General features: G+C 34.1%; 1 protein-coding gene across 2 annotated transcripts in view; it reads right to left on the minus strand.

Annotated features, from left to right (window-relative positions):
- LOC108739756 (T-lymphocyte activation antigen CD86) overlaps window positions 1-27,335 on the minus strand; it is a 365,407-nt gene that overhangs the window by 144,077 nt on the left and 193,995 nt on the right. For both annotated transcript variants that reach the window (XM_025980313.1, XM_018473808.1), the window contains one exon: window positions 13,099-13,286. In XM_025980313.1, coding sequence (XP_025836098.1) covers window positions 13,099-13,286 — 188 coding nt within the window. The remainder of the gene's footprint in view (window positions 1-13,098; window positions 13,287-27,335) is intronic.

The raw sequence follows: 27,335 nt of genomic DNA on the forward strand, positions 1-27,335 counted from the left end.
ATATGTCGAAAATGCTGCTTATCGCTCTCCATATTTAAAAGGGCACCAACCAAAAACTACTGCGTAGAATTAATTGGAATTTTTCACACACAAGCCTTGCTATATGAGCTCTCAAAGCATATAAAAATTATACGGCTTAAATGTGAAGTTGGGTGCAAAAGAATACAATGAAGTCCTCTGTCGGGAAAAAACGAAATGACTTTCCGAACAACCCGATAAAATTACCTTCACTGGAACCTGAAACGGATTTATAGACACCGTCCGTATGATGTGCTGATGAGATCTAATAAAGTCCAAGACGCAGTCAATGGTTCCGAGAAATTATTGAGCAAGAGCTGTACTCTTCTTATTAATTACGAATCCATCACGTATCCATACAGGCTTCCTTTTTTATTATTTTTTGTTTGCCGGGTACCTCAAGAAAGGCCTTGTCTAACGTATTATGAAATATACTTCAGTTAAGTAGCAGATATCAATAGATGACTCTACACAGCTATAACCAGATATACCAACTTGATTTAAATCAGCTTTTATCGATGTGAGAAGGTTACCCATAGCGATGGCGTGCTGATAAGATCTAATAAGGTTGAAGTTGCATTGAAGTCACGTACCTATTTTAATTTCCATAAATTGGTACTAACCATCAAGAAAGCGTAGAGTTCTTATTAAAAATATCTTCTGTACTGATTTGATAATACACAACCCGGTATATAGGTAGATGCACATCCTCTATGTACGAAGTCTGTTCAAAAAGTATCGCGAATTTTGTGTTTTTTCAAAGATTATTTATTTTTCATGAATATCTATTTTGTTGCCTTCAAATTAATCCCCACCAGATATTATACACTTGTGTCAACGTTTCTCCAATCCTCGAAACACTTCAAAAAATCATTTTTTGTGATCTTGTTCAGCTCATCCTTCTATGATTCTCAATCGTATCGTGGCGTCGTTCTTTCATGGGTCTCTTCAGTTTTGAAAAGAAGAACAAATCACAGGGGGCCAGATCGGGGGAATACGGTGGCTGCGGCATTACTTCGCGCAAATTGCGCATTACTTGCAGGTAATATTCTTTATTGACCGTTCTACCCTGTGGCAAGAACTCATGATGCATGACGACTCTGGAATCGAAGAAAACTTTAAGCAAAACCTTCACATTCGACCTAACTTGGTGCACTCTTCGGTCTTGGCTCTTGCGACAATTTCCATTGGGTCGATTGAGCCTTAGTTTTCACGTCATAAACATAAACCCCTGATTCGCCACCGGTTATGACCCTCTAGAACAACTCCTTAGCATTGTTAATAATGATGCTGTTTTTGGTCGAAATGGAGCAATTTTGGTACGAATTTCGCTGCCACTCATGGTCAAATCATTGCTAAAATTCGAACGGCAGGAGTCAATCGATATGTTTAGATCCTCAGCAATTTCTCTAACGATGATTCGACATTTAGCCAATAATATTTTCTTCACTTCATCAATGTTTTCGTCTGTTGTTCACGTGCTCGGGTGTCCACTCTCTTCGTCGTTCACATCTTCAGTCCTCCAAGGTCCAGGTAGCTTCACCATATGCCATAGTCAACATTCGGAATGTGTCCGCGCACTTAATTTTGTTTTTCACACAAAATTTGTTACAGATTCTTTGATCTATTTTTTGGAATAGACGAAAATCGAAGACGAGTCAAACACATGCAAGCAAAGCAGCTGTCAAAAATTAACTGAACATTCAACATGACCGAACTTGTCGGTATAAGTGAGCGACATGAGTACCAACATAAAGCCACAAAAAAATCGAAAATCTAGATAGATTATACGAGCCAAGAGCGAAGCTGAGTATTATTTGATTAAATACAATGTGATATTTTTGATTACCATCAGTCATGACTGTTCAAGCGATTCAAGTCTCTGTGATGGTAAAATGTATATGTCTTGGTTGTTTTATCAACTTCTTTTATTGTGTGGGTTTTCTCCAGACTTTATTTGTGTTCCACACTGTAAGCGAATGAAATGGAGCGATAAATTCAAGCCACCCTTAAATGTGCAACAGCTGAACAAAACGTTCATAATAACTTTCCATAGTACAAGTCACGAAGCTTACAGTTTTTGGTACCTAGATATCGTATTAAGCAAGGTAGGGTGGGGCAAGAGCGATTACGGGGCAAGAGCGTAACTTAGCAGTTAGAATTACATTACTTTTAAATCATGCGCTGTCATCCATTGTTTGATATCGTTAGTACGTCTGCCATCGACTTCAATTGTGACAGAGCTGAATTATTTAGTTCCATTTACGCTTCAGCTGTAAAAGTGTTACATGTATTTTTCATCTCTCAGAGCAAGTTCGCCGACCAAAATTAATCCGCATATTCCTATGAAATCTTTGGAGATTTTGTTTGATTTTTGGAGAGTAAATAAATATGCTATAGTTGTTTACGTTTAGCACAATATTCTGTAGTGAATTTATCGTTTTTACAGTTTTTTGTATTATGCCGCTCTTGCCCCTTACCTTTTTCAATTCGGGGCTAGTGCGTATATTAGTCCAGGGGTAAGAGCAATACATATTACGCACATACCCCAATGAGACTGCTCCTGATGTATTTGAGGCTTAAGAAAAGAAATTNCCGACCAAAATTAATCCGCATATTCTTATGAAATCTTTGGAGATTTTTGTTTGATTTTTGGAGAGTAAATAAATATGTTATAGTTGTTTACGTTTAGCACAATATTTTGTAGTGAATTTATCGTTTTTACAGTTTTTTTGTATTGTGCCGCTCTTGCCCCTTACCGTTTTCAATTCGGGGCTAGTGCGTTTATCAGACCTGGGGTAAGAGCAATACATATTACGCACATACCCCAATGAGACTACTCCTGATGTATTTGAGGCTTAAAAAAAGAAAAAATTAAAATTACTTAAATCACTTGAGAAAATGTACATTTTTCGTTTGTTTTTATGTTTATATAGAATTTTTTTGTTTTAGTTTTTAAGCTTAGATACATTTTGCCCTTCTAATAAATATTTTTGCAGTAAAAAAAATTTAGCCTTATTCGACTTCCTCCTACAATATATTTCATAGCTTTTGTTTTAAGATAAATTGATCAAAGCTGTACATGACAAAAAAATTTACATACGTAAAGGATTTATTCTCTAGCCCCGTGTGAAACTGTATGCACTATTAGCAAAAATAACGGCATATTTTGCTCTTGCCCCGTACCACTGGGGCAAGTGCGTAACATGAACATAGAGAAAGTTTTGCATATACAAGTCGCAAATGTTTTATTTTTATTTAAAATATTTTACTAGTAAATAGTTGAATGATCGCAATGATACGACAAACATACAAAAACTCGTAAATTCAAAAGCATCAATTTTTATAGTTAATTAAACTTCAACTATGGAAATTCTCTTTCGCACTCACTTACCCCACCTTACCTTATATGTAACAAATCTAAAGGGATGCGTTAATTTACTATTTGCTTGCGCAAAACTACTTATATGTAGAAAAAAAGCGGGATCTCCAACGATTTCATACCTTATTAAACAGTAACGGTTTTGAAAAATTATAATTTACTGATTACTTCAAATTAATACAAACGGTAAGTACGTATTCATTATGATCCACAATCTTAGGATACAATTATAAATATGTGAACATTATTTTGGCTAGTGATAAGCAAAATTGGTCTTGGTCTTGCAGTCTTGGTCTTGGTGGTACAAAAATGCAAGACTAAGATAAAGACCAAGACTGTCTTTATTCTAGTAAGACTAGGAGCAAGACCGAACGAAAAAGACCAAGATTAAAGCCAAGATCGAACTAATAAGATCAATACTAAAACCAAGACCGAATGAGTAACACCAAGATTAAAGCCAAGACCAAGATATAATATAAGAAAAAAACATTAGCACTGTTTGGAAAAGGGAGCTGCAAGAAAAGTCCTCGGGGTAAGTATTCTTTGTTCCTGTCTGAATAATGCATGGTTGAAATATAGAGATAAACTAACTTTTTTTCAATATATCGTATATATATATATACATTCAAGTTTTAGTATTGATTTGGTGCTGTTTCGGCGCTTTTTTGGTATAAATACGTCCCTCTTTCGGTGGAATTTCAGTAGCTTTCTGGTCTTTTCGTACTAAATGCGGTGCTGTTTCAGTGCTCATTTCGTAGACAATCGGCGGTTTAGTCCTGCAAACGGACTTTTTTCGGTTATATTTTAGAGAAATTTATGGAGCTAGTTTGTTTGTAATTTGGTAGAGTGAAATTGACGAATAATTTTTACTCGGGATATTAGAAAGACTAAGACCAAGACTGATACTATATCACCAAAACCAACACCAAAACAAAGTATTTGAGCAAAACTAAGACCGTATAAACTGACCGTCTTAGGACTGCGTTTTTTACTTATTTGGCTGAAGTATAATTTTTGGTTTTCCGAAGTGTCATTCCTTATTGCCTTTTTTTGTACAGAATCATTGCATATACACGGAGAAAGTGAAAAACAAAAATTTACCTAAATATTAAAGCGATATATTCAACTTATGCCACTAGCCCGTTACTTCGTAAGCGAATATAATAAACATTACAATTTGGATCCGAATACGTAAGAATAAAATCCCAGTAGAAATAATATTACTGGCTATTTTAGCTGATATTACAAATTTAATTGTAAAAATTAGGAAACTTGAAATAATTTTTAAAAAAACATGTCAAAATTGAGATTACTAAAAGTTATCTAATAAATTCTACTATTTCTACGGCAAATTCAGTTAATTACAATCGAAAATTGTAATTTTTGCGTTGTCATAAAAATTTAGTTTTCTCCGTGTAGGTACATATCTATGTATGTGTATCTATAAATCCAGTCTGTAATTTTCAAACAAATATAGGCATCTATTTTATTTTATAAAATTACCTTGATTCAGATAAGAAGAATGTTTGAAGAATAATTTAGGCAACTTCGGTAGGTAAATCTGCAGCAAATTTTTACAATAGAACATGTAGTAGGAGTCCGAGACAAGGGTGTGGTTATTCGCCATGGGCATTTTAATTTAAAAACGTTCCAGCTGCATCGAAATAGATTTTCCCGCAAAGTTGTAAAATACGAGTATAAGCAAATACCCGCCAAACATGGAAAAAATGAGTTGGTGGAAAATATATTCATCAACAAGAAACCTTATTTTTTAAACTCTTACCTACCTGAAAAATACCCTTTTTATGTTTTTGTTTAAAAAGTAATAAGCGTAGCAAAGTTTAAAAAACAAACAAAAAGTAAGTAGATAAAGGTTAAAAAACCGAAAACATGAAAAAATCGTAGTTGAAGAAATGCTCGGTAAATACTAGATAAGCACTGCAAAATATTCACTTTTTTGAATTATAAATATCGAATTTTCTTAATCATCGTTTTAATCATACTTTTTATTAGTGAATACTTTTTCTCTATTATCATTTAACGACATTAAAATAAAATATTGGCTTCGAAAAGTAGGGTAGGCCACGGAAATTTATTGTTATGGTGGATGAAATCGCCTTACGCCGAAAGCGTTTCACTAAATTACTTTTTTATCATAGTAATACATTTCCTGACTGCGGAGTCCGGAAAAAATTTCTGTTTTGGGATCAAGATCCATTACTGTTAATAACAATAAGCAGGGACCTTCAGGGGAAAACAACATGGTTATTTGTTGCGTCCCTTCCTTTATAACCCCTCATTTTAGACGAAGTTAAGGAATAAAGACAAACAATTATTATATTCGCAACATTGGTATAACTAACTGATTAAAAAGAAGCAGTGTTCCACTGTTACCCCATATATGCTTTCGGATTTTTTGGTTGTTGAAACTATTTTGCTTGAATATTGTTGGTTTATAATATATAATTGTTGATTGCACTATTAGATTTGAATTGATTTGGAATAGAAGATTGAATTCACTGTTACTTAGATTTGGAAATTTGGATTTAATTGAATTGGTATTGAAGATCGAATTGCATAGTTAGACTTGAATTGATTTGAATTAGTAGATCGAATGCCAACATTTTGTCTTTTGCGGTTTAAATAAAGTCGAGCACAAAATAGGCAACGCCTATCGTGCAGAATTACCCCTTCTCCGTCGCTACGCACCCCTCCGGTATCCTCGGTACATTCCGAGTGATGACGTAGCTACGGACTTGGATTTTCAATTTCTTAATGATATTTTGAAACCTACCTGGTCCGATCTCTTGCAGCATAGAATTCCGATTTATTTCTGTAACTATTATAGAGGTCATTTGCTAAGCTAGAAACTGACACAACCTAGAGCGCATATTACCATTGCCGCGAAACCTTGGTAGCCATTTTTGTATTTCTACAGTTCCTATCGGTGGTAAACACGTTGTGTTTATATTCTGAAAACACTATTTGTGTGCAAGTACCTATTTACATACCTTTTAACAAAACGTTTCAGTTCTTTTTAATCCTTTTGAATGCATTTTCTAAATTCATTGTTTTTGAATGTAGACACTGTTTATCGCTAGTTTTATGTTTTAAGCAAAAAATAAGATTCAATTCAATGAAAGGTTCCTGTATAATATACAATATGAAATGTGCTTCCGCTTGTGCCTTGTATAAATTATTAATATTACTTTTTTTTTTAATAAAGTAAAACAAAAATATTGGTATACAAGGGAAGAAAAATTAGGGAAAGAACGAATATAAAAATAGTAAACGAATGATAAGAAAAAGTGGCTGATTTTAGTCAGATAAGTCAGGACGGAAGGCGTAGTAGGGATATAAAGCAGAGGATAGCGTAGAGTCGAGTGGCTTTTAATAAAAAGAACTCACTTCTATGCTCGCGAACGACTAATTTAGAAATTTAAAAAAGATTGTTAAAGGGTCATGTTTAGAGCGTGGCGCTGTAAGGGTGTGAAACATGAATAGTGGGCGCGACGAAAAAGAAAAGGTTAGAAGCGTTCGAAATGTGATGTTACAGGCGAATGATGAAGGTTAGAAATGAAGAGGTATTAGAAAGAATAGGAGAATAGAGGACTCTATAGAAGTCAATAAAAAATAGGCGAGATAGGTTGGTAGGACACCTTTTTAGGTATGAAGGTCTAGGCAGAGACATATTAGAGGCAGAAACGGGAGTTAAGAGGAGTAAAGGTAGACCTAGATTGGATTACTGTTAGTAAATAGTTAAGGATGTGGGATGTTCTAGTTTTAGGGAAATGCGAAGATTAGCTCAAGATAGGAAAGAGTGGAGGTACGTGTTTAACAAGTCTTAGGACTGAGGACTTTAGGATGCTATATGATGCGTAATGTAATCTACACCACGAAATATGTTTTAATATTAATGTAAACGCACTTTTGTGTTTTTATTTTCCGTAGTGCTATCCCCTCATGAGGTTTTGCCCCGTAGTTATACCGCTCGTTAGAGCATGTCAGATAAGCGAAACCATTTGGTCCACAGTTAAAAACGTTCGAAACGTACAATTTATTATTAATTAATGAGAATATGGATCAATATTTTGCAGACTTCTCATAGGAACTACCTATACATAATACGAATATCGATAAAAGATCAGCCATTGCATATATTCATTGAAATTCTTTAGTGATTATTAAATTCTCATCGTTCTTCCGCTGTTTCTAGCTCGTTGAATTTCATTGTAAAAGCTCCCAGGAACTACCAAACTCTAATTCTTTTTATTTTCTCAATAATGGAGCTCTGCAAAATGAGCATAACTTGCACAATTTACTCGGATTTCTTAGTAAACAAGTGTTTAGTAATTTTAAGATGCAATATTACAAGAATCCCATTATTGAAGGTTTAGTACCGAGCAACTCGAATAAGTTAAATTTTTCGAAACGTTAAGAAAGTTTAGAGTAATTCTTGTTCCTTTTTACTAAATATCGAAGAATAATACACAAGAAATATTTTGTTCGTTGTAAGATATCTAGTAAAATAGAAAGAGAAACTAAAAAAACATTAACGAAGAATTTATTGGAGTGTAATGGAGCGGTATATGAAGTCGAGAGAGACAGCGTGAAATTTCAAACCGCAGATTGTCATCTGCAGTTCAATAGTAACGGTGGAACGGTACAAAATCGGAGAAGATATAACATGGAAGGGAATGAAATACGTTTTTCCGATATTCGAAATTGGCCCTAGTTTAATTTATGGCTGGACCTCGATCATATTGAAGATACGTTAGTCATCATTTATTCCTTTCTCTTTCTACCGAATTAATGCCGACTTTTTACAATGCGGTACAGTACACCAGGGGCACTTGAGGATTCCCGTCTATTCCCGATAGAATTGTCGCTTAGTTAGTAACTTTATTTAGCACAGTTTTCATTTTAATAGAGAACGTAAATGACATTTATGAAATTTTGATCAGCAATAAAAAAGTTAATATATGTGGATCCTCGTCCATTTCTTATCAGCGCACCGTAGGGAATATTTTTAAATCGCATATCAAAACGAAATTTCTGAATTCCTATAAAACGAGTGCATTTTTTTCGCCTACACCGTAACGTAATACAATATCTGTTAATTGGTTGCAGGAAAATGGTTTACATTTAACAATATCCATCACTTTAAATAGTTACGTAATTCCTTAAAGAAATAAAAAGATTACATTAATTACAATTCTGTATTCAAAGAATAATAAGGCGCCAGATGTAGATGGGATAAAGGGGGAAATTCTAAAACATGCAGGACAAGAGGTCAGAGATCGTATGTTCAAGCACGTCAGTCAAATTGGGGACAAATAGGGAAAGAAAAAGCCTTTGACATTGTTAAATGGGACAAGATGTTAAATGTACTTTAAAATGCAGAGATGAGTTGGAAAGATAGACAAGTGATACTTAGTTTGTATAAAGAGCAACAGTCAGTTATAGAGCTGGGGCTGCAACATAGAGAAGTAAGTATTAGGAAGGGAGTCAGAGAGGGATACACACTGTCACCGATACTTTTTAATCTAAACATCGAAGACGTGATCAAGATCATTGAAGACATCTCAATTGTAGGGATAGATCTACAGGGTCAAAAGATTAGTACGTTTAGAATGATATAGCAGTATCAGCATCTAGCAAGGAGGGGTTAGAGATAGCTTTAAATAAAATGAAAGCGATATTGACAAAACAGCACTGTATGAAAATAAATTAATGTAAAACCAAAAAGTCAGATAAGTCGGGACGGAAGAAGTAGTAGGGATATAAAGCAGAGAATAGCGCAGGATCGAGTCGCCTTAAGTAAAAAAGAAGTCATTTCTATGCTCGCGAACGGTTAATTTAGAAATTTCAAAAAGATTGTTAAAGGTGTATGTTTGGAGCACTGCGCTGTACGGGTGCGAAACATAGGCAGCAGCCGCGGTGGAAAAGTAAAGGTTAGAAGCATTATAATGTGGTGCTACAGGCGAATGATGAGGATACCGTGGATAGAAATGAAGAGGTATTAGAATGAATAGGAGAACAGAGGAGACTATGGAAGTCAATAATAAATAAACGAGATAGGTTAATAGGACACCTTCTTAGGCATGAAGGTCTAGCATAGATATATTAGAGGCAGAAACGAAAGTTAGGAGGGGTAGAGATAGACCTACGTTAGAGCACTATTCGCAGATAGTTAAGAATGTGGGTGTTCTAGTTTTAAGGAAATGCGAAAATTAGCTCAGGATAGGAAAGAGTGGAGGTGCCTGTCCAACTGGTCTTGGGACGGACGACCTTATGATGATGATTATATGTTTATCGTAACCGACGAAATTGAAACATCAAATTTGAATTTATTTCAAAGTAGGATGCAATTTGAAGTATTGTAATACATGTATGTGTATGAAGTTATTAATTTCCAATCTGCCTTAGTCAAGCATTTTATAACTGAGTAATTTTAATATAAATTTGTTAATAAACAATAATTTTGATTTTAAAAACACGCACTTTACAAAAACTAAAGGTAGTCGGGGACATATTAGAGACAGAAACAGGAGTTAGGAGAAGTAGAGGTAGACCTAGGTTAGATTACTGTTCACAAATAGCTAAGGATGTGGGTTGTTCTAGTTTTAGGGAAATGCGAAGTTTAGTNCAAAAATATTATAATCTTTTAATTTTTTTTTGTTTGTAAGGTCAGAATCGTTATAACATTTCGTGTTCCAATTGTCACTCAGAACCTATGGTTAAAATATTATTGATTATAAACGTTACACCCCATATATAAAGCAATAAATACTTGTATAAATCAATGGGTGTATGAAAAATAATCACAATTAATTAATTTGTATTATTAAAAATAAATAAAAGATTAAGCATCTATACATTTAATCTATAGATTTCGGTAATTGAAACCACATAATTTAAAAATTGCATACACTGGCTCCTATTATTCCATTCTCCCTTACTCTTTCCTTTACCGCAATTAGCAGCAATTATCTATAAATGACGACATGCTGCAACTTAAAGAGTCCTACTTCTCATTAAAAGCATTGATATGGTATCTATCTATTTTGGCTGTATATTCAATAAAGTAATTTTTTTGCAATTCAGTGACAATTAAATTTCAAATAAATATTCCGAACTAAAATTGAAAATTATTTTAATGGGCATGCTATTATGTTTGTATCCAACATTTTGCCAGTTTAATAAGCCTTGTTTAATTTACGTACAATGCAACGAGGTAGGCGAATACGTAAATGGCCCTAATAACTTTTAAAGTACTGATCTGCAAACGGGCCTCAAAACAAATACATACTCTGCTGAAATGTCTGCAAACAAACCGAGTGGGTGCACTACAAAGCAGTCACAACCAAAAATATTTGCTGAACTCTTGACATTCGCAAATACTGAATAACCGTGACCTTTTCGCTTTTTATATCCACAGTTTTAACAAAGAGAAAAAATAGAACCCACTAAGTATTTTAAAGGCATTTTTTGACGTGACAACGTCTTATAATTCGATGGAGCCGGCTGCACGCACGAAAAAACATGACTCATGCGACGTTACCTCGCTCTGAGGCGTTCCATTTAAAGCTTGAAGTGCAAGCGAGAGCGCGGAACGAACGACAAAGAGGCACAATCGGCCTCCGCGTTCGGCAGCGTTCGACATCTGTCTCTCTCCTACTTGAGTGAGCGATGCGTCCGCGTGGACAGCTGCTATACAATAATACATTTCCATTTACCTCCTTCTCTATATCCATACAAAATATCTATCAAACAAATAAAATTAAAATTTTCTTTTGAAAAATGAAACCATTCCATCAGTATTTCCTTATGACGTTGTCACGTTCAACTATCGTCAGTAAACCGACTTTACAGGCAACCGATTTTTTTTACTTTCTGATTCTCCCCATAAGTACCCAATTAACAAATGTTATATTTAGGGTGTAACATTAATAAGTGCCCAGCTTGCAGAAGGTGATAATAGAGCATTATGATTTATATCCGAAAGTTCACCGTTTTCGAGAAAAAATTAGTTAAACGTACAGGTAAATTCAATTCCGGCCCTGATGGTGAAGGAGTACGGCCCGCAACGCTGCACTCAATCAACTGGTAATTACCACCATCAGTGTAGTATTTGTTCTGCATTTTCTTGCTCGTGTATTGTTCACTTGTTAGATTAGATTAAGTGTGATTCAGGATGTTCAGTTAATCTCTAACAGCCGTTTATTTCTTTAACGTTTAAACGTTCTATGGCATCTAAATTATTTCAACAATACAACATCAATCATTACTGTGGTTTGTCACTGTAGAACTGTTGTTATTATGATATGTATTTATGGGTTTGAATCGTATCGCCACTGTAGGGGGCGAAATCCCCAATTTCAAAGAAGACAATCCCCAAAATAGTACACGAGAAATAGCAGCGAACGTTAGGTCCTATGATGTAACAGTGTGGCAAATCTTAAAGGAACAGTTGCTGAATCTTTATTATCCTTATCAATTGTAGCAAGTGCAAGTCTTGCTTGAAACTGATTTTTAGCCGTAAACTATGACGTCAGTGGATTTGTGTCTGTGGTTTCGTAAGAAAAGTGGTGCATAGCCTAATTGTTTCCATAGGGTGCTGTTTAAAAAAATTTTTCTTCTCGCAGGACAGAATTTTAAATTTTCAGAATTACAATTATCCAGGTAATGCTCATTTACCGACTAATATTTACGTAGCTTACATTATTTCTTTCTTTTATGTTCGTACATTTACAAAAAGGTACCTTTAATGTACTTATTTAATTTGTACAGTCTAAACAAATGTGTAGAACCAATTTGTTTGTTTATCTTAGACGTTCGATAATCGGCAACGTTTACATTCTTCATCCATGTAACAGCAGTTTTTATCGCACTGCATTATTCGATAGACAATCTTGTTGTCATTTCATGCACAGCACCGGCTTCGGGTTTCAGCTGCAGATGTTGGTTTTAGAAATATAGGAGTTAAAAGACTGTCGTCCCGAAGGACTCCACATATAGCATTAGTAAAGGTGTTACTTGAGTTCCGGCGTTTGGTCAGAATATTACAGAATGTTACATATTTTTCCTGAATGCCCATCTACAGTAAAATGAATTAATTTTTACCACTACAGGTAACCTCAAATTATTGAGAAAAAATTGTAGCTGCTGCCACACCCTTGCCAGGAATCAAAAATGTTTGAAAACTTTTATGTATTGAAAACACTACAAAAGTTCTTCTGAAAATTTTCACCCGTCAACAGGTTTCTAGAATGTTTCAGAATTTTCTAATAGATTCGAGAACATTCCCAAATGATAACAAATTTTTCCTTATCGAAGAGAGAGTAATCTGCCTTGTTATAAATATATGATTACACATTAAGTACAACATTTTCGACACTTATTGCCTGTCCACTATCAATGAATTTAAAACAAGTAACTAAACTTTAAGTTGTTAAAGATTCCCAACGAAGTCTAATTTCTTGTGTATTTTTAATTTATATTACAGGTAAGTGTTCCAACGGGATGAATTAGATGTATTACTTATTTGAAGGTTGTGTTATGAAGATATAGGAAGCTTTATATATTATACATACAGGAATAGAGAAAGAAAATTCCTAGTTTATGTTTAAATGAGTTACGTTTGAAAAATTATTGGAGTGAATAGGAAACAAAAGATAGATATAGTATAAACTTACCGTTCTGTCACCTAAATTTTTGATTTGACAACTGAGATGTGCGGTCTTGCCAACGATAGCGGTAACATTTTTAGAAGCACTCTTAACGAAATAGGGCCCTCGGCTTATAACCATTGGCTCTAGCTCGTTATTTTCTTCTTCAATAGCTTCAGTCGTTTCGCCCTGTTCCAATTTGGCAAAAGTTCGTTCTGTAACAATGCAAAAGTTTTATTGTAAATATCAAATTCATTTCGATCGTCGTATTTGATGGCATAACGATAAATGGATTTCTTTATAGACTAAATTTATTATAAGCTTTGAAATCTTCAGTACTGTAACTAAAATCGATGCAATTGGAAAGCGGTGTTTTAAATGCCAAGTACGTTGGCAAATAAAGAAAAAGAGGACAATGAAAATCCTCTTGAAATGGGAAATGCATTTAGAGATGTTAATGCTTCCGTTCAAATTGAGGTAATCGAAAATTCGTGACAATTTATAAGAGACAACAGTTTCTCTTCCACTTATTTTCTAATATTGCAAAATGCCGATATCATAGAGGTATATTCTCTTGTTTTATTATTTTTTTTTTGTAGTGATTTAAGGTAACATTATCCTAGTTCCGTGTAAATTTAAAATCATGTAAATTTTAAACAAAGTGATTTCTTCACATTTTCCCTGTTTTAAATCTATCTGTATCAATGAAAACATTAATATATCATGTGAGAAACAGATACTAGGAGTACAGTATAAGAACTAGACACAAGATTTAATAATGTATCTATATAACTTGTCCGCTGAGTAAAGTTAATAATAAAAAATTGTAAGAAAATTGGAGGCTTGTGGTTTTTGTAAGTCCAGCAGCTGAAATGAATTTTAACACCAGTAAATTAAAGGGTTAATATTTCAATTTCTTTTTGTCACTATAGACATTATAAAATTTAATAGAAAACCCCAGAACCCCAGAGACTGCATTTAATGACTAATTAAAAACTATGTAATATTAAATAAATATCGACCGAAGTAGCGACCTTTTATACATATCTAAATATTCAAATTTTTACTAGGTAGCACTCAAAAATTAAGATTAATACTCCATGTTTTGTAACGTTTCGGTTTATTGAACCATCACCAGACTAAAATTAATAATATAATGAAACATTAGTTTTCACCGCTACTTCTTATTCTATACATCGAAGATGTGATCAACATCATTAAAGACAGTACAACTGTAGGGAAAAATATAGAAGGGCAAAAGATTGGTGTGCTTAGATTTGCAGTTGATATAGTAGTATTAGCATCTAGTAAGGAGTTAGAGAGACCATTAAATAAAATGGAAGTGACAAAACACTACTACATGAAAATAAACAAAAGTAAAACTAAAATACTGGTATGCAAGGGAAGAAAAAGTACGGAAAGAGCAAATATAAAGATAGGAGACAAACAATTAGAAGAAGTGTCTGATTTTAGGTATCTAGGAAGTCAGATAAGTCAGGACGGAAGGAGTAGTAGGCATATAAAGTAGAGGATAAAGCAGGGCCGAATCCCCTTCAATAAAAAGAAAGGTTAATTTAGAAATTCGAAACCGGTTGTTAAAAGTGTATGTTTGGAGTGCGGCGCTGTATGGATGTAAAACATGGACGGTGGGCGCTGCGAAAAAAAAAAGGTTAGAAGCGTTCGAAATGTGGTGTTACAGACGAATGATGAGGATAGAGAAGGTTAGAAATGAAGAGGTATTGGAAATAGTAAGAGAACAGAGGACTCTATGGAATTTAATATGAAATAGGCAAGATAGGTTGGTAGGACACCTTAGGCAGGAAGGTCTAGTCAAAGACATATTAAAGACAGAAACGGAAGTTAGGAAGGGTAGATGTAAACCTCGATTAGATTACTATTCGCAAATAGTTAAGGACGTGGGTATTTCTAGTTTTAGGGAAATACGAAGATTCGCTCAGGATAGGAAAGAGTGGAGGTTCGTATCCAACCAGTCTTAGGACTGACGACCTTATGGTATAAATAAATTAATAAAAATGTTTGAAGAACTAATATTTCATATTATTATTTTTAATATGGTTTTGGTTTAATAAACCGAAACGTTACAAAAAGAAAGGAGTATTAATTTTAATTTTTGACCGCTACCCCGCAAAATATTAATCAAATTTGGATATTAGAAGGTCAGAAAATCGAAGATAAATATCTAAATGTTCACACTTTATATTTATTTACTGATTATCAAATGATAATGACCGTATTGATTTAAATACTGGCCCTTCTTATTCAAATCCTGACAAAGTAAGGAATTAAAATTCTAGCAAGTAGGTACTATAAAATACTAGCTATTGTTAATGGCGATGTATAAATTCATGGCACATTCACCATTTTTATAAAAGAGGAATAATATGCAAAAGAAAATAGTCTGAAAGCGGGGCAGCAAGTTTTACTACGGTGGATAATTAAATGCTGGATAGATGATTCGTAATAATTTTCCTTGGTTGTAGATAAAGTGTTTATTTAGTAAGACTGTAAACAGAGTTTAAGCACGCACTGGTCTAATAAAAATAAGCACACACAATAGAGCACGATTCTACCCTCCCACGTTTACTAACGGAAGGGTGTTGTTGTCATTAGGTATAGATATCTGTGTATGTATGATTGCGTATCTGTGTGTCTCTATCTCGTGCATGTTGGTAACAACTAGACAAACGAGGTCAAATTCTAAAGAATTGCGGTTCGAAACGTGTTACAATACGATATACCTACGGATATACATACTAGCGAATTGACACGAAACATTGCAGTTAGTCATGACTCCGTCAAGGAAACCCTAGACAAATATTTTCAGTTTCTCTCCAGTCTCTCAGAGTCTTTCAGCGTCTCTCACAGTCTTTCACAGTCTCTCAGTTATTGCTTAGGTGTTTTTATGGATCTCTCACAGTCTCTGTATGAGAGACTCGAACGATAAAATTATTAATTCAGAGATTCGAGTCCCTCACAGAGAGACTGAATGAATAAAACTGAAAAATTGAGAGACTCGAGTATCTCGTAGAAAGACTGGAATCTCTGAAATATGTTGAACTTTGAAAATTTTAACCATGTCTATCGAGACACCACTTATTGAGAGATTCGAGTCTCTCGTTCAGAGATTCGACTATCGTTTAGAGACTGGGTAGGAAATGAAGATCTCTCAATAAGCGACTCGAGACTCTCGTTCAGAGACGCTAAACAGCTTTTTTGACAGTCTCTCTCAGCGACATCAGAGAGACTCGGTGAGAGACGGAGACTCGAGTCGCACTTTCAGAGACTCTGAAAGACTGAACATTTTTATCTCAGGAAAATATATAATTAGTGACGAACATTAGAACTTTCTTATTAAGGAATATCTATCCCAATTGTTCTACAGGTATTATTAATATTAATTACTGTAAGGTGAAAAACAAAAGAAGGGAAGGGTGATGAATTTAATGAATGATTTCCTTTTCATTATACTATATATATAGCAGCGAAAGTAATAAATTCGGATATTATATATACTGTTAAGTCATTAAGTATGGTAACTACTCAATTTCGACAAAGTGATAATTCACACAGAATTAATCACATTAACTAGGTATTTGATATAATATCGTGAAAGACTTGGATAAAGTAATAAACAATAGATTTATGACAGACTGGAATTTCCTTAATACCCCTGCTAGCCAGAGACGGGCTGATACGTTAGAATAATATCACAAGGTCATCTTTGTTTCAGCATACATGATGACTTTTATTCGTTTCAGCAAGTAGATATCCATATTTTTAAATGGACCTTATTGGAGCATACATAATCCTAAAATGTAGCATCGTACTATAGATGGCGTTCACCATGCCATTTGTGGTATTTTCTAAAACGCGCTGTTAAGACAGCAGGTAAAGCTTGGTCTGTGTTCTGTCGGAGCTGCCTGCGAAGCGCTGATGAGATCCAAAGAGATCGAAATCGCGATCCGCGTTTGGCAGTTTCGGCAGAATACAGACCACTTCGAATTATTTTATTCGATTACGGTAACGTGCCTATCACGTTGAGGTGAGCTACGCCGGGATTCGTTTCAGCAAGTAGATATCCATATTTTTAAATGGACCTTGTTGGAGCATACGTAATCCTAAAATGTAGCATCGTACTACAGATGGCGTTCACCATGCCATTTGTGGTATTTTCTAAAACTGTGAATATATATTTAAAAAAATATTGTGATGCACAAGCTTAGTTGGGATACAAAGAAATCCCCTGTTTGCGTGTATATGATGTCAATTTAAAATAAGTATGTCTTTTATTTTGTTAAAAACAATTTTTGTCTCGGGGCCAAGAATTTTAATTCGATATCGCATTTCGTTTAGCAATTATAAAACTCTTACGTACAGCGATGCTACAACAATAGGGCACTGTTGGAACCCGTGGAACCCGTGAATATGGATCCATAAAAAATGCCTTTGCTAGTATAGATTTTAATGAAAAGAATTTAAATAGGTTGGCTAAAATACCAAATTTATTATTTTCTGGCAATAATTGTGCAGTTTTAGTTTTGTCAGAAGTGCATTTCTTTTTACGAAGCCGGAGAAGAAACAAAGCCATAAATGCGATCGTAAAAATGAAATCACGCTCTAAAATTGACATAAAATGATTGAATGATATTGGAATTTAGAATGACTACTACTACAAGTTTGCGTTTTGTTATTTTTGCTTTATTATCTAACAAATTGAAAAAGATAATCACAGAGGCTACATACTCTTTTGGATTTCATTTACCTAGGCTTTGTAAAAAAATTAATTACTTGAATTTTATTGCCATTTTTTCCCCAAAAGTGTATTGTTGGAGTAGGAAACTAAACTAGATATGGGGCCTAGGTTTTTTATTTATACGAAACCAACAACCTACGTTTTGCCTCAATTACAAGGCATCTGCAGGGTTAGGTTTCTGTTATTAGATTTGAGAGCCCAATCTTACAACTTAGAAACCTAACCCTGAAGATGCCTCGTAATTGAAGCGAAACAAAGGTTGTTGGTTTCGTATAAATAAAAAACCTTTGCCCCATATGTAGCTTGATTTCCTATTTTAAAAAATATAGTTACTTCAACAATTAAGTGTGGACGGCGTGATGAACGAAGGAATTTGCTGACAATTGTGAGTTCATTGATGTCTGACAACGTCTGGCCGTCTCAGCAGATCACGGACCAAGAATTATTCTATTATTGGTGGTGGCTATGACTGAATGATTTGAATCAGTGAGCCGGCTCGCAATCGCTGAGTGGCTAGATCTCGAGTCTCACAAAATTCGACAGACAGCTCACAATTCAGTTAGGAATGCAGGAAATGAAGTGACCACCTGAACGGGATTCTTTACACGGAGTGTGTCATGCGAAAGGTTACCACACTGCATACGTTATATAAGTACCATATACAGTGGAATTCGTTTATTATGACTCTGCCTATATTGACCAACCGCTTAATGAAGTAATTGCAGTGTTAAGTTTGGTTTTTATATTAAATTCTCTATAGGAAAGTTTGGATATAATGACTCCATTTAAAATGACATATCGTTTTTTATGCCTGAATCTCAAGAAATCATATCCGGCTATAGTGACCCATATAATAACATTTTCGCTCATTTTTCTGACCCTTCCCAACCGTGCTCCTGTATTATTGATTTCTTATGTAAAAAATGTTATGTATATTGATATTATAATTCATCGTTCTCTTTCTTTTTTTGTTAATAAATATACCTATACAATTTGTAGTTTTTCTCTCTATTAAACTAAATAACCAACCAAAATAGAAAGTTGTTTATTTTCTAAGACTATATTTTGTATGACGCTCGCTTAGTATGACATGTTTGTCCCTTCGATGTCATTATAAGCGGATTCTACTGTAGGTACAGTATAAATATATTCTAAACAGTATTAGGTTCACTCTCTTGATTTGCCTTAAACTTCCGTATTGCCGACACTTCACCATCTCATCAATGAATTCTTCACTAAGCGTGACCACCTTGTTCAGAACGTCATCGTGAAGCTACAGTATCTTAAAATTTTCTTAGAGTTAAGTTTTTTTACATTTCTTTGTCGTTCTTCCAATAAATGTATTTCTTTTAAAAAATTATTGATGTTTACCCTGTTGCCCGGCAATATCAGTGGTTCATTCAAGTGGGTTACTCGTAATAAAAGGGGTGATACGGGATCGGTCGCCTACTATATAGGTGCCCCCTAACTGATCACTGGGATGTTTATATCTTTAGATGGACGATGTCCAGGGAAGCCTCCACTTATTTTAAGTTGACACTTGCTAGTCGTCGAAGATATGAATATTAATATATAGAAAAGGAGACTGTGGTGTGGAAATAATAAAATAGCCAAAATGGGTTACCCCATTAACCACAACAATTTAATAAACTGTGGGCACGTGTATTGTTTATTCACATTATAAGCATCTTCAGAGCAAGATGTTGACTCTAAGGTCTAAGGTATCGATTGCGATCATAGATAAATAATACTGTAGAGCCAGTAGATAGAGAGAGTAGCGCAATCGTTTGATCCGCTGAATGCCGACTTGGCAGCCATGTTTACTCCAATTGTCAAATTGACAGACGGTGGACATTCGATTAGTCGAAGAAATTTTGAAAAACAATGAAAAATAGGCTCAGGGCGGCGATTCATTTGACAGACACATCATATTAGAAATATATATATATATGCCCTATACACCCAAGTGGAGTAAACATGGGGCTGAATCTGGATAATACTGCGACTGTGAACGCCATCTGTTGTTATTCATTGAACAGTGTTTAACAACTATAAGTAAATTAGAAAGAGGAGACTGTGGTAAATATTATTTAAAAATTAAAAGGAATACTCACCCCTAATTACCACAAATAATTTTATTTGAGCGGACACGTGTTTCGCCCACTTCATACGTGGGCATTATCAACGTGAGACGCTATAAGTAAATTGGTAGGTAGCTTGTGGGAACAGTCTATGGCGTGGTGACGAGAGCCAAAAAGTTCGAAATCGATATTCACGTCTGACGATTTCGGCGTATCATTGACCAAGTACTTATATTCTGTTAATCACTTCGTAACACCTAAATACTTCTTAATGAATGTAAAAAATATTTATGTTAGCCAAAAAAAATGAGCGAATAAGACTATCAATTTCATCGCATTATTATTTAATTCCTATTAAATTTCATCTTCATTAATTACTTCTTAAATCACTAATGGACAGATATCATCTCGTTAACATAATATAATTAATCATGTCACTTGATAATTTATTCTCTCGCAGGTTTTTAATTCAAACAAGTTTAAAAATCATGCAAATTAAATTATCACGCTGACACAAATGAAGACAGTAAGGGGTTCGGAAATTTCGTTAAGGGGTGAAACGAGCACAAGGGTGGGTCATGAATTTCAACCCTTTCTCATATTTTACCGGGTCATAACATCAGTATCTTCAAGTTTCAAGGACGAAGGCTCCGAAGAAAGGGGATGACGGTGACACGATAGTATTTAAGTACTTTAAGCGGTGGTGATCCTTAAAATTTTCTGGAGTAAGAAACTTTGTAAAAATTGTTAGGGAGTAGAGTTGGAAAACTACAACTGAATGAGACCTCAACAACTGAAATAAAACTGAAAGAATTTTACTTTGTTGTAAAACAGAAATTGTTCCTAATATATGCTGAAAGTTAACGTTTTGTAAAGGCTTTATATTTCTTTTAGTCTAATTTTAATGGTACAATGAATTATTTGCTGCTTTGTTTTATAACATATCAATTTTTTTATTTTTTGAATTGCAACCTGAACTGTATTGACCATTGCATGTAAAATTAAGGGAATATAAAAATAAGCATCGAAAATACATTATTCAGGTGTTATTGTATAAAATCGCGCATACAGTATCGGGACTGGACATCCGCTCAATTTTAATAGCACAAAAATTCTTCTCACTGAAGATAACTACTTTAAACGCTTAGTTCGTATATACAAGGTGTTTCTGAAATAAACAGCAAGCTTGCAGGAGGTAATAGGTAATAAAACAAGGAAATTAAGTAAATGTTTTGTGGTCCGAAAACTCATCGTTTTCGGGAATAGTCGAGAGCCAGCCCGGTCCTGGTAGACTCACGCAGGGAAATGACGTTGCAACGTAGCATTCGATCAACAGCATCCGTGTTGTATTACTTACACATGGAAAGAAGGCCATGAGCCCCCGGTCTGATTTAGAGAATAATTTGATAGTCAACAATTATTATATGAATTTAAACTCAGAACTAATTTGCAATTACATTTGCTTAATTCAAAATCAAAAATTATGTAACTACTACCTAACTATACATTATATTTGCTACAAGTTTTTTGTTAAAATTTTTTTGGTGGACGTTTTTATATTCGACCTTGATATTGCACTCCTTATCTTTGAGAATGCCCTGTTATCATCATCTAAGTTTTATTTTATTTTATTTATACTCTGTGCTGTTTTTAATTTTATGTTGTTTTTAACTATTTATTGTTTTATCGAAGTATGTAGTGATCATAATATAATTTTAAATTTAATGTATAAATAAAAAAATTTTATACGCTAAGGCGGCTTTGATTCATTTTGCATTTAATAAATTATATTTCAATGATTTAATTTCATTTAATACAAGGTTGTTCTGCAATACTGAAAATAAAAATTGTATTGCGATTTTCATGGAAATTAATGATTAGTCTCCTTCTAGCGTCTTTTATATTATAAATAAGATTTTATGAAAGCAAAAGAAACGGAGAAAAAAGCGTTAAAACCGAGTTAGTCCACAATGAAAGCTTATTTATTTCTTTAGCGCGTTCTTTTTGGGGTTTGGCACGAATTTTTACGTGAACAGTGACGAAGAAAAATTTTGTCGTTTTACTTTTTAATTTTCGAGTAATTTGATAAGAGTGATTTATGACGCTAAAAACAGAAAGCACCCACGCACTGCTAACTTTTTCTTTCGGTCCGTTTTCAAATAAAAATCGTTTCCAGCTTCAATTTACGATTCAAAGAACAATAATTAGATTAAAAGAATATAATCAGCACAACATGTTTCTTTACTTTATTCTGAGATCGACGAAATTTCACTTTTGACATCACCATTTAATGAAATTAAATATGTACATATATAAAATTCATGTGAATCTAATACTTATACCTAATAATACGTATTCTTAAAATAAGTAGCAAGCAAGTCCACCGTTTTCGAGAAAAACGTATTTGAAAGTACAGATAAAGGGCAGTCCCGGCTGGTAAGGATCATGCAGAGAAATACGGATTTCTTTTGTATTTTTGTAATCATGCATTGTTTGTTATTTAGTAGATTAGATTCAGTGTGAATGACGATGTTTATGTTTACAGCCAGCCTAGAGTAGTTCCTTGTTTTTTTAACGTTGTGTAAGGCTTGTATTACGTATGTAGATAGTCGAAATCATTAGTAGATCAATGTGTCAAAGTCATAGGTCAGTGCAAAATATTATTGCATTCATCAATGCATGTTTCTAGACGAACATTTCCTTAGACGCTCGATTGAATGGCCGACGGGTAGTCCTGATCCAAAACCGCTTGCCTTCTTTGTATGGAGTCGTATGAAACAGCGTGTGTACCAAACGATTTGCACGACCGTCTATGATCGCTGCAATTGAAGTATGCCAAATGCGCCCGCGCATGTGTGTGCGTGTGTGTTTTTTTATTGGGAGAATAGAGCTATTGGCGAACCACCCATACGAAAGTTAACGCACCTTGGCAAGAGTTCAATGGTGATTTGAAAATTTAAGAAAATTACTGTTATCTATTCAGAGGATATTAATTTACCTATTAAAGTTTACATAACGTTAATTCTTTTTTCTTTTGCATTCTCACTGTCGAGGTGTACTTTAAACAGTACTGCATACTATCAGTGGTCAGCGGAGAACAAACTAGTTATTTAATTAATTGTTATCGCAATGGCGTCTACTTTATTAAACGTCTAACAACCGTCACTATTTACATTCTCCATCGATGTAGTTACTATCGCAATTTCTTTATACATTGCCAATTTACGCCGGACCCTGGCTTCGGATTGCAACTTCGTCTGGTTTTCTTTCAAATTCATAGTTTACTACTTATTCCAGAAACACTCTTTATAGATATACATTTTCGGATCTGCTGGATGGCTCTCATTTGTTATAAAGATATACACTATTTAGTCCATTTTTGGGTATTTCCTATAACATATTTAAATATATCAATAGGTAAGTACATACCTCCTGATCAAAAAAGAATATCAAGAATCTCTTTTAGGCGACTGCATATCATTTAAAATTGAATGTCATTTTCTTGCCTTTACTTCATTAAAACGTTTCGAAGATTTGAATAAGTCCCTGTCTTCTTTCATCATTCCCAATAGATGGCACAAAAAAGATAAGCGAACGGTCTGATTTACATTTTTGTCGATTTCCATCCTTTGGCACACATAAATCGCTTTGATGAAAAGAAAGGATTTGTTCGAAACGTTGCCTGTAATGATTTTCTCGAGTGCGGTCGTGCAGTAATGGCGTGCGGCATCTCCGGTGACCTACAGCCCTCGTAACTTACGTAGACGAGGCTTAACAATATCCACAGAGTGCTGCCGCTGGGGTAGCTGCACATAAAATGCAGTACGAAAGCGGATTGAAAGTTAAGGGAAAGATCCATCTTAGTCACTAGTCAAGTTCGACGGACTAATCTTCAAGTCGGGACACGAGACAAAGGAAAAGCTTCGACAAAAACTCGGAATAATGTAAATGGTAGCTGCGATCATTAGGAATCGCTTCCACAAAAAAAGCACTTCCTCCTCCTTTACCTCTTCATCTTCTCAGACTTCGGAACTAAATGCGATTCCCAAGTAATCGACTGATTGCCGAGAAGGTTTTTAGAGAAACAATTAATGTGACAGTGATTAATTAAGTGGCAGTAAATTATAAAATTGGCTTTCAATTAAACTAAAACCTAATATTAAAACGACCGGAATTTGTTTCCTTACAAACGTTTGATATGATCACGAAGCTACTAATAAAAAGTTAAAATTCCGATAGAAAATTTCACACAAACGGATAACCTAATAAAATCAAAAGGACTGTGCTGCATCAGTCACCCCTTCTGGACGAGCGATTATGTCCCTTATGTCGTTCCAGTTGTAAGCGATTTCCGGGTAAGTGGTGGCGGGTGTGAGTCCTTTGTGGCGCGGGTAACAAATGAAAACATCGTTTCGACCGAATCGCGGACATTTTTCAGAGAAATGCCGGAGGCGAGAATCCCTTTCAGCGCGACGGATTTCAAGCTGAACTATGCTGACCACCCTTTTTATCCTTACCATTAGTGTCTCTGGCTCTCCGACCGCAACGGCGTACCTTCTGATTACGACGTCGTTTTGTAGATCACTCGACACTGTTAGAACAATCTCAGAGCGAGAACTTCAATTCAGTTGATGTAACTCGAATGAAATTTTTATTTAGAAACTTTCCCGATTCACCCTTCACAAACTACAGTCCATTTCAATTTGTTGGAATTGTGACCTTGAAGAAATTTGCGCGAAGATAGAAAGAATACACACTAGGCGTGAGCAAGACAGAAATAGTTGGAACGAGCAGAGCTCTCGATGGGCGGTCTCAGAAGATCGGCTAGAAATGTACAGTACTAGACGAAAATGTTTGGCAATTTCTTAAAACAAAAATGTATATAAATTAACAATAGAAAACAAAGCAAAAGTTTTATAGGTGTGCAGAGCGTTAAATTAATTCACTTCTTATTATTTTTGGCTAAATATGCTTTTAAATACAGCAAATTTTTAAATTTTAACGAAGCAGTTTAAATAATTTTGCAAATAGTACTGTACACTTTTGCCTAGTTCTCGCTCGATGATCGGTGAAGAAATGAGTTCCGCAGACAAATATGATTGAATTTGGAATTATGCTACGGCGCATCCTAATAAAGGGAAGGGGCATATTTCTAACTTCCTGAAACGAACAGTAGGTACCTACTTATTTCGTGTGTGGAATGTTTTACAAAAAAAAGGCACGAACTGTGGTAGAATAAACTAATAAAGTAAGAAACGAAATGTCTTTCCGGAAACGTGAAGGGTTTAGAGAGAGTGGCGCTAGAGTGGATAAGAAAGAAAACGCGGACTTTGAAGGTGATTTCTCCCCGATACAATGACGTGATTTATAGCCTGTGGCAAATCGAAAATTATGATTCGTATGAATCTGGCCTTTGTTACATGGTCACGGAGTGGAAGTAACACGTTGTCGGCTTCTAGGATCGCTGTGGAAATAAAGGAAATTCATAAAGAGAAACTAATTGGAACGGATAACCCTCAGACAACCGTACACTAATCGTACTTTCTACGATTTTCACACTAGTTTTACCAGCAAAATGACGAAATTGTATTAAATCAAATACGAGAAATTCCAGAGAGCTGAATAGTTTTGGATTAAATAAATGATTTTGAAAATATATGTACATATGTATATACAGGATGTTTATTAATTTTTCTTGTTTTATAGTGCACTCCCGAGTAAAAATTATTCTTTTCAATTTCACTCTACTTATTCTTATCTAATACAAGTTTCTTTCCAAGGTTAATTTTATACAATGCTTAAAAAGTTGGTTTAAGAACTAGTCAAAACAGAGAGACCTAAAAATTATAAATGAGTTAATGGTTCTTATTTTAATAAATTGCGCTATATTCTGGCCATTAAATTATGACAAATATGCAATTTGAAATTACTTTAACTGAAGAAAACAAGTATCCGTTTCCACCACTAACAACAAGTCGGCATTTGTGAAGTTGAGGATTCTCGTGTACTTCGAATTTCAATGTTAATGTGGTAAAATATGTATTTAGTTCAGCAAAATACACACAGATATTTCAAATCTACCTAAATAACATATGGTAAAATAATTTACGAATGTTGCATGTTTCTGTAAAAGTTTTGTTTTAACTTTAACTATTTTGACATCATATTAATAATTTTTTTCCTGCGCAGTGCAACAATAAAAAAACATTCTTATCGAAATTATAATTTTAGCACTTTTATTATTAATACCGCGTTTGTTTTATATTCATTTATAAGTGGATGTTTTATTTTAATTTTTTGAATAGTAATTCTTTAGCCTTTTTCTTATTTGGATTACTAAATTAATCAATTGAATATCAAGGATATTATTTGTGGGAAAATTGATTCTCTGCTATTTGCTGCCAAAGGCTTTTTTTTCCAGAGATTTGATCTGTGAAACTGAAGGTTTAGAGGATGTTCTAACGGTATGGTGCCAAAACATTTACTAATAGAATCAAAAATGAAATAATGAAAATAAAAAAAAACATATTAGCTTTTAATTAGCTTCCTCTGCAACTACAATGATATAACGTATGGTTTTATATAATGCAAAATACATCTGAAATTAATAATTCCAAAATTCCAATCAAAAGCTGTTTACCAGTTTCATAAAATAAAAAGTTTAAATAGTTGTTTAGTTTTAAATTAGTTTTATCTAAGTTTTTAATTAATAATATATTTTACGTTTAGAAACAATTTCGACTAAAGCAGGAATATACCTGACGGAAGGAAAATATTTTTGTTGTCGTTTATTGAAAGAACACGGACGAAATAAAATTTGAAATTTTTTGTTATTTTCGACGTTATTTCCACATAAATTTCCATTCATTATTTTATGTAAAAAAAATTGTTTACAAGAATTAGGTACTTATAGCGCTATAGACATCTTATTTTTGCTCATTCCTTTCGAATGTCATTCGTTTATTACTGATTAAGATCTGGATAAGGACCTAAATTAATCGTCCAAAAACAGAAATTGTGATATTTTTGGAAAATTAATTCCTTGGATTACTCTCTAAACAAATAGTGTACTTAATCTTTATGTTTTCAGTTTTCATATATCATTTTTCAGAAAAAGTCAGCAGAGTTGCCAGATACTGCATTTAGTATATAGCATAAAATATATCTATATTATTATTAAAAAATGGCTGTTTCGTACGTTTACTTGTATCTGTAATTTGCAAAAGACTGCCTGCCTACCATTAGCATTAAGTACACCTTAAATTTGTTTAAAACTTTTTATTATTTAAATCTACATTGGAATATAGATATATATTAGAATTATTTATGTACCTACTCCTTAACTTAACTTAACTGAAGAGTTCCAATAATATTTTTAGAAAAATTTCTAAACAATAACATATTTAAAT

This window comes from Agrilus planipennis, unplaced genomic scaffold, assembly GCF_000699045.2.
Source record: "Agrilus planipennis isolate EAB-ADULT unplaced genomic scaffold, Apla_2.0 scaffold222, whole genome shotgun sequence".
Classification (NCBI taxonomy): Eukaryota; Metazoa; Arthropoda; class Insecta; order Coleoptera; family Buprestidae; genus Agrilus; species Agrilus planipennis.